General features: G+C 38.8%; 1 protein-coding gene across 1 annotated transcript in view; it reads left to right on the forward strand.

Annotated features, from left to right (window-relative positions):
* Positions 1 to 9,508, forward strand: part of LOC105441177 (VWFA and cache domain-containing protein 1) — a 64,648-nt gene extending 55,140 nt beyond the window's left edge. The window contains exon 28 of the mRNA XM_030996493.1: positions 4,722 to 9,508. Coding sequence (XP_030852353.1) covers positions 4,722 to 5,155 — 434 coding nt within the window. The 3' untranslated portion in view covers positions 5,156 to 9,508. The remainder of the gene's footprint in view (positions 1 to 4,721) is intronic.
* Positions 9,509 to 9,685: the final 177 nt, after the last annotated feature.

Raw genomic sequence — 9,685 nt, forward strand, 5'->3', positions numbered from 1 at the left:
TTGATGTATTTCAGAACAAAAGAATACATTAGAAATAAAACAATAGATATAATAAGAAAAAAAAAAACGATGAAATACATAAGAAAATAAATAGTTGAAAATCGCATCAAATTTGCATAAATTATCATTATTAATTACATCAAATAACTATTTTGTGTTAGAAAAGAAGTTTCATATGAATAATGAGTTTCAACATTACAAAAGTGGAGTCTGACAATTTTTGTAATGATTCTAGTTCCCTGTTTATTTCCAGATTTTAAATTAATGAATGCGTAATTTGCATATTCATAATTTATGCAAATTAACCTATGCATTTTCAAATATCTTAAAAATAATGAAACCTCATGAATTTGAGATGAAGGAAATATTTATTCAATACATTTTCAAGATTCTTCACAAGTCTACGGACAAATATGTAGAGTTTTCTGTAAAATGCATAAAATTAGCATTTTGCATAATTAATTAGGCTATAACGACAAAAATTTGCAAATTAGGAAAAAACTAATTATACCATCTTGTTCCTTACGTAAATATCTACAAACATGCAAATTTTCGCGTTCATCGGACATTCGACGGCCGAGATCATAGGGGGGGGGGGCCTCCCAGGCCCCCCCCCCCCCCCCCCAGTCAGAGAGGGCTTTCATCGAAAGGGTGCGGTGCGGTGCGGCGCGGTGTGGTGTGCTCAACGCACCCATTCGATAAAAGAGGGGGCCTTTTCTCGAAAGGGTGCGTTGAGAGCGGAGTACCGTTTTAACACACCCTTTCGATGAAAGCGGGGGGGCTTTTCTCGAAAGGGTGCGTCGACTAGTCTTTCGCATCAGTCGTTTAAAATGAGGATCTCGGACAGAAGGTAATAGTTGCCAATTATAAAATGGAATGGTCTTGATTACAGAGTGGTCTCTTTGATGGGGGAGACAGAGAGAAGGAAAAAAGGGAAAGGGAAAGGGAAGATAAAAGGAAAGAAAGAAGAATAAGAAGAGAAGAGGGAAACGGGGGGGGCGAAGGACTCTTGCCCCCCCCCCGCCAAAAAATAAATCAGAGAGAGAGAGAAGGGAAGGGAAAGGGAAAGAGAAGATAAAAGGAAAGAAAGAAAAGAATAAGAAGTAAAGAGGGAAACGGGGGCGAAGGGCTGTTGCCTCCTCCCCCCCCCCCCCGGCAAAAAATAAATAAGAGAGAGAGAGAGAGAGAGAGAAGGGAAAGAGAAGATAAAAGGAAAGGAAAAAGAGGGAAACGGGGGCGAAGGGCTCTTGCCCCCCCCCCCCCCGCCAAAAAAAAATTAAAAAAGAGAGAGAGAGAGAGAGAGAGAGAAGGGAAAGGGAAAGGGAAAGAGGAAAGGAATATAAAAGGAAAAAAAGAAGAAGAAGAAGGAAAGAGGGAAACGGGGGAAGGGCGAAAGGCTCTTACCCCCCCCCCTCCCGCCAAAAAAAAAAATAAGAGAGGGAGAGAGAAGGGAGAGGGAAAGAAAATATAAAAGGAAAGAAAGAAGAGGAAAAAGAATAAGAAAAGTGGGAAACGGGGGCGAAGGGCTCTTGCCTCCTCCCTCCCCTCCCCCCCCCCCCCCGCCAAAAAATAAATAAGAGAGAGAGAGAGACGGAAAGGGAAAGAGAAGATAAAAGGAAAGAAAGAAGAGGAAGAAGAAGAAAAGAGGGTAACGGGGGCAAAGGGCTCTTGCCTCCTTTCTTTCCTATTCTCCCTCTTTTTCGTTTTTCTCTTTCTTTCTTTTCTTTCTTCTCTTTTCTTTCCTTTCTTTTCTTTTTTTCTTTTCTTTTCTTTTTTTCTTTTCTTTCCCTTTTACTCTCTTTTTTCCCCTCCCCCTTTTCTCTTTTTTCCCGACGGCAGCGCAATTTTACCGACAATATCCTGACAGGTGGGGGGGGGGGTGTCGCACCCCCACACCCCCCTTTGGAGACGCCCCTGCCTACGCCACTGTTGGCGACCACAAGGCTATCAATACAAATTAAGACATATTAATGAAGATTCTTTTTTAATGTTGCAGAGAGATAAGTATTTTCTCTATGAACTTGTTTAATGGACAATAAATAATATTAAAAACATGAATACTATAGCGGTATAATGATGAGAGAGATGATTTAAGTCATACTTTTTTTCAATGTGATTGGAGTGGACTTGAGGGTGGGGGGGGGGGGGGGTCCCCTAAGATCTCGGCCGTTTCACAGCCGATCGCCGCGAAAATGCATATTTATGGTAATTTATGCAAACAAGGTCAGAGAATTCACATTTTACCCATAAATCATATATAATTCATATTCGAGCGTTCTTTTTCACTTCATATATTCGTTAGAATAATAATACGACAACAAAGTTGGAAGAGCCAGTTTATCCCTATGTTATCTCTTGTTTTGATAATTTGTATTTATGTATTATATTATTTTGTTATTTCATTTCATGTCTAACCACAATTCAACTATTTTTACCCAAAATGAACACATTTACTTGAAACAAGACCAAATAACCAATGTTTTTTTTTTTTTTAAATAAATGGTATTTCCATATGTTTGGTACATAAATCACAAAAATGAGCGATTTTAGGGCTGACATGCAAAAACAAAAGGTCACGTGACTCCGCAATTATACGTCCGATTTTCAACAAAAAAAATGTTTCAAAAGATGCGTAAGACTCGAAAGAAAAAAGTCATGAAAGAAAAACTTTATATCTGCCGCGGTTCCGGAGTAGTCGCGAAATTACTAGAGAGCACTAATCTTTTTTAAGGCCCTCAAAAATTTGAAAAATCGTACCCCCCCCCCCCCCCTTGAACGCCAGGGGGGGAGGGATATCTCCCAAAAACGGTAAAAATTAACGTGTTTTTTTTACACGTTTTTTTCACAGGGCGGAGCCCTCAGAAGCTCAGGGGTATTAAACATCAAAATTAACGTCGGATGAGCATAATTTTATACCTTATTTGTGACAGTGGCAGGACACAATTTGGTGTTAGGTCCAGGGGGCGGAGCCCCCAGAAGCTCAGGAGTTTTGTCCATTAAATAATTATTATTTTATACCTTATTTGTGACACAGGGGTCACGAATTGGCGTGGGGTCCAGGGGGTGGAGCACCCGGAAGCTCAGGGGTTTTGGGCCATAAATAACGGTCAGATGAGCATATTTTATATCTATTTGTGACACTGGAAGGACACAAATTGGTGTTGGATCCAAGGGGCGGAGCCCCAAGAAGGTAAGGGGTTTTATACATCAAATTATCGTCAGATGAGCACATTTATATATCTATTTGTGACACTGGCAGAACACAAATTCTTCTTCCTCTTCCTCTTCTTTCTTTCCTTTTATCTTCTCTTTCCCTCTCCTTCTCCAACATAAAATGCAAGACGGATATATATCGACTCACCTTCTTTCCAAGAACCATACGGGCCTGGAATTTACTCCCCCCCCCCCCCCCCCCCCCCCCCCCCAGCATCTTTGCCTGCGACGCAGTCGAAACCTTCAAAGCCAGACTCTGGGGGTAATATAATCATAGTCCCTCCCCACAACTGCAATGTGATGGGACTTAATTCTAAAATGTTCTAGAAGCAACAAACACTCTCTCTCGAACGATATCGTTCTTATTGGTCATCTTTATATCCCTCTTGAGGATCAGGACCAGGATCAGAACAGATTCTCTCTCTCTCTCTCTCTTATTTATTTTTTGGCGGGGGGGGGGGGGGGGGAGGGAGGAGGCAAGAGCCCTTCGCCCCTGTTTCCCTCTTTTCTTATTCTTTTTCCTCTTCTTTCTTTCCTTTTATATTTTCTTTCCCTTTCCCTTCACTTTCTCTCTCTCTTATTTATTTTGTTGGCGGGGGGGGGGGGGGCAAGAGCCCTTCGCCCTTCCCACGTTTCCCTCTTTCCTTCTTCTTCTTCTTTCTTTCCTTTTATATTTTCTTTTCCTTTCCCTTCTCTCTCTCTCTCTCTCTCTCCTATTTATTTGTTGGCGGGGGGGGGGGGGGGGGGGGAGGAGACAAAAGCCCTTTGCCCACGTTTCCCTCTTTTCTTCTTCTTCCTCTTCTTTCTTTCCTTTTATCTTCTCTTTCCCCTTCCCTTTCCCTTCTCTCTCTCTCCTATTTATTTGTTGGCGGGGGGAGGGGGAGAGGCAAAAACCCTTTGCCCCCGTTTACCTCTTTTCTTCTTATTATTCTTCTTTCTTTCCTTTTATCTTCTCTTTCCCTTTCCCTTCTCTCTCTCTCTCTGATTTATTTTTGGCGGGGGGGGGGGCAAGAGTCCTTCGCCCCCCCCGTTTCCCTCTTCTCTTCTTATTCTTCTTTCTTTCCTTTTATCTTCCCTTTCCCTTTCCCTTTTTTCCTTCTCTCTGTCTCCCCATCAAAGAGACCACTCTGTAATCAAGACCATTCCATTTTATTTAATACATTTTCGATATACTTAAATTGGCAACTATTACCTTCTGTCCGAGATCCTCATTTTAAACGACTGATGCGAAAGACTAGTCGACGCACCCTTTCGAGAAAAGCCCCCCCGCTTTCATCGAAAGGGTGTGTTAAAACGGTACTCCGCTCTCAACGCACCCTTTCGAGAAAAGGCCCCCCTCTTTTATCGAATGGGTGCGTTGAGCACACCACACCGCGCCGCACCGCACCGCACCCTTTCGATGAAAGCCGTCAGAGAGTGCTCGAAATAGCCCAGTACAGTAAGGGTTAAAGGAGAAATGATGCATAAATATATATTCATTGATATGTTTTTCATTATCTCACTTGCAGATGGCCAGGGGAACATCATACTTGCCGCCTTACATCACCCTAGTCCGTACCATCAGCGAATACGACATGGAATCCGTATCTGGCGCCGCCAAGGCCAAGCACCGAGCGAAAGTGACCACGGTTACAGCACCATGACACCGCACGAGGACAGTGAATATCAATACGTTGAACCGGATCCTGTGGTGGCATCGCCGGAGAGAAACATTGTTGATCCTCCGCCTGGAATGCTACATGTGGATCGGTCCAATGAATTACCCAGTGACACTTGTAGAACTGCGCTTTTAGAGCGGGATTGCAGCCCGCCCTCATGTGATAACCCACTGTCGCAATCAATAGTGCCCAAGATAGAGCCTCCACCACAGACAGTATTGCCACGGAGGTCACATCACATGCGCACGAGAGCACAGGTTCATTCCGTGGATACCACCTGTTAGCAAAGACTCATGCAACTTGTAATTTAGAAGAATATAAGCATTATTGTATATTTATCTTGCATTGTGTAAATACGAACACACCCACCCCGTAGGAGGAGGAGGAGGATGTGATTGCCAAAGTATTATTTTGTGAGAGACCGGAATGGATCATATTTACTGCATTAATGATAGATCATTGCTATAGTGTCATAGCTTGCTGAGAGATTATCAAGTGTGGATCATGCAAGAAACAGCAAGAAACAGCAAGAAACAGCTAGAAACGGCTAGAAACAGCATGAACAATTCTACAAAACAGTATATTCAGTTTCTTTGTTGTAGATCATGATGTAGGAGGAAAAACTGAATCGCGAAGCTTCTATTTACACAGTCATGCTGGTGCTTGCTAAGGAAATTATGTCTACATCTCTACGCTAAAGATTATCTATCTGTTTCAGCTTGCTTGCATGGGCTTTTCTACAACATATCTACACAATACGATGATGTCCTCTGTAGCACTTGTCAAATATTTGATGCCATATTTTGTCTATTGACTCAGTTTTTTCTACGCGAATGCCATTTTTCATCATCTAATTTTAGTCATCCGGATATTCTCTTGACTTGTATGCTCTCACTTGTTTATCACTATGTCTTAAATAGATGAGTAGGTGTTTAAATTTTGTAGGAAAAATGATGTTTTGAAGAACATATGTAAGATTTCTTCCACAGGTAGATATATGTTAAAGTCATAAAGGCCACACCTCCTTACATGCTTTGGAATGGTACATGTACATTTATCCCCCTGTGTTTTATATCTGCATAATTTGGTTTGGGATTGTGCCATTTGAAATCCACCGTCTACTTTTTCAAATCACAAAATGACCATGAAGGAACATTTGAAATGTAATAAGGTATGAACTTTGTTGGAAAGAAAGGACCAAATCCTGAATATAAGGTACCCAGTAATATCAGACTCTTTAAGAAGGAGGCCCAGGAATGTTGCTTAATATGGACCAAATCTTGACTTTAAATTCTCAATATTACCAACTCTAAATGAATGAAGGCCCTCGGATGCACACCTTCTTGCTGACTGCAAAAACAAAGATGAATCAGTTGTGCCAAATATACCAGCCATTAGAGAATGCAATCATGATTTGAATACCCGTGTATGTAAGTGTGCATGCGTGTGTGGTCAATGGATATATAAGGCAGTAATTTGTGTATCCTTAATCATTATGTGTATACACATAATGTTGTTAAATGAAAAGTAGTGGAGCATCTTTTACATTGAAGTAAAACAATAAGTAGGAAATTGAATCATGCGTAAAGTGGAGGCCAAGTTATTGAAAATGAATAGACCGAAGGAGGCAGAATGTTTTGATTTTATACCCCATTACAATATCTTGAGAACTATTTTGAGAATGAAGATTTGAGCGAGCTTCAGTTCTGTTCTAACAATTACTGTTCTGTGTTAATAATTCATGGGACCATAAGCTGTAGGGAAATTCGGTGTGGTTGTCGTTTTATCGTCATGCTATCGTCATACTATGTCTTGGATTCTTTTTCAAAGAGCCTCATGTAGCCATTTTCTCTTTGGCATATACGATTGCCCTTCTTCAGGAAATATATATTTTTGCTTATGTCTTTGATAGGAGGTAGCGAGCGAGTGAAAGGCATAGGAATTTTTGTATTCTTTTAATAGCTTTTTTGGTTTGTTCCGGTGTACAAAAAACAAAAGCAGGCTTCCATTAAGCGCATATATTTTTGTTCAATTTGCTGATACTATTTAATATTGTGTATGATTAATCTCAGAAACCGAATAGTGTGTAAAAAATTCATGTAAAATGGTGGCTCTGCATGAACTTCAAATAAAAATAAAAATCCAAAGCAGATTGTAAAAACAAGCGAAACACACTTGATCAGAGTGTGATCCAGTTTTTCAAGAAGTTTCAATATCATTAGCATTGCCTACTTAAACATCCAAAATATTGCTGATTAAGGTTCGTCAGTTATGTAGGCCTTCAAATAGAATTGCTCTGAATTCTAGTGATGAAACATGAATGAAAAGCCTCGCCCCCTGATTTGAAAACTGATGTGGATTTCTCTCTGACTGAAAGGTTGATAATTACAGTTCAGTGAAAAAGATTTCCATAATATTTCACATCTATTGACATTGCAATTTCTTTCACATTAGATTGCTGTCTGATCATTTAGTGCACGATGAGCTTTTCTCTATCATCTTACACATACTCTTCAGGAACCATTACTTGATGCTTGCACCAAATGCACTAGCGTATTTTCAAAACATGTTAAAATGCTCACGTCAAGCTGAAAATAAAGAGCTGGAATTATCTTTATCTCTTAAAATCTTCATTCTTCCATTTTGCTATGCATATTTTGTTTGCAATAATTTGTTTTCCCCCAAACTCAAAATTTCATAAAAACTGCCAAATCAGCAGTATAGCATTAGTTATTTTTTTTTTTGTACAGTTTATTTAATATGTGTTTATATTTTGTATTTGTTTTCATTGATTATTTGGAAGTCGGAAGCTGTTGAGCAGTATATACATGTAGCGATTATCAATAAATGATGTATACTCCAAATAATGCATTGCTATGTATGTGCTAGATCATAGAAAACATATTTTGCCAAATTTGTGTCATGTTTTTTATGTTAACTTATGTTGTAAATATATTTGTAGAAAAAAACGAGACAGAAAAAAGCAAACAAAAAGAAGATTCCCATAGTTTTGTAATCCCACCGTCAGAGAGGTACGCCAGTGTGTCGTTCAATCAATTATATTTTGCCAATTAGTTGTTGTATGGAAATTTTCTTTTAATTTGCTAGTCGTACTGTTATACATTCATGTACTCATCATAATATGGGAATTTGCCAGTCTAATTTCTTTGTATTTTATTGGTATGGGTTTCTGATACAAGTATAACATTGTTACAGTATAAATAGGTCCCAAGTCATTTGTTATGTAACAAGTTTATAATGTCTTAGAGAAAATAAGTGATATATTGGTTGACATAGTCCCACCTACCGGTACTCGACCTGAAGGGATACAAGTTATGTTACATCACTACTGAAGGTAATACATTTTTAATGCCATTTTTTGTGCTCATGAAATGGGACTACAACCTTACAATTTGTACTTAAAATGCAAGAATTAATAAATATGTATGATTCATGTACATGTATTCAAAAATGAAATGAAAAATGTCCAGTATATTACCTTGAATCGAAAAATGAATTGTACTTTTTTTCTAAGAATTCTGCCATTTCTGTTTATCGACACTTCTGTATTCAAAATTATTCATGTGGTTGAATCTAAACAGGAAGAATTACTTATTTTCTGAGATCCTTATTTATGTATTTTATAGACTGACGTTTTGTCACTCTATAAGACAGTACTAATTTTGTTGTCAATTTTATAGAACTACAATTGAAGTCAATAATCAATTTAAATGTACCCTCAGAGTGTATGAAAAACTAAATTACACAAATTTAGAGTTTTCTGTTGTAAGAATTGTATACCTTCATCATGCTTGTTACATGGATGGAACAGTGTTGGGGGGGGGGGGGGCTATAATACAAATCTTTTCAACCATTACAACAACAAAAAAATGAAATTGAATTTGTAGATAATGAACAAAAATGAACAAATAATTTTATGAGAGATTCATGCACCTTCATATTTGCTTTGAAATATCAAATAGTGCCAACAAGAAATGACCAGAATCAAGAACTTTGTATATTTATTGAAGAAAGCTGGAGCTGTATTATACAGGGATAGTCCACTAGGAGTTCAAAATGTCACAAAATAGAAATGGACACAATGATTATTCATGAAATATTGGTCATAAAATGTGATTGACAATGCCTCAACATACGATTCAGACTGCGCCATGGAGTATCTAAGAACCCCCATTGCTCCCTAGCTCCTGGCTGCATGGGACATTGCTCTTCACAGGTTTGACATTTAGTCTGTGGACCACCCTCATGATAGGTACCAGTGACCAGGGCCCCATTTCACAAAACTTTTCATCAGTGACACAGTTCTTGTTATAAGCTAGTGAAATCCTTACTTCTGATTGGTTATCAGCAGATTTGTAACTGATTTTCGTCACTTGTCAATGAAAAAAGGCTTTGAGAAAACGGTCCCTGGTCTCTGACCATTTTACATGATATGTCTATGTTATACACCCTCGAAGCTTTTCATATTTTTGTAATCAATCAGTCAAGTCCAGAGTGTAGTAGACTACAAGCTTCTGGTAAATCTGTAATTAGACTTAGAATGACATTCATTGTGGGTTCATATCATTGTATACACAAAATAATGAATAAATGCAACAGCTATTTCATGAACGAAAGAGAGGCTCTCCAGTGCATCATTGAATTAAGTTCCAATGGGAGTGAAACGAGACCCAAGATAGAAAGTGCATGTTTGTATGTGAGGTACTACTGATGGTCATTTATTGTGTGGGAGAAAGTGATCAAAATAGAATAAAGAGACTGGTTTTAAGTACAAAGAAAAAGTGACTGGAAAG

This window comes from Strongylocentrotus purpuratus, unplaced genomic scaffold (assembly GCF_000002235.5).
Source record: "Strongylocentrotus purpuratus isolate Spur 01 unplaced genomic scaffold, Spur_5.0 spur5_scaffold_3, whole genome shotgun sequence".
Taxonomy (NCBI): domain Eukaryota; kingdom Metazoa; phylum Echinodermata; class Echinoidea; order Camarodonta; family Strongylocentrotidae; genus Strongylocentrotus; species Strongylocentrotus purpuratus.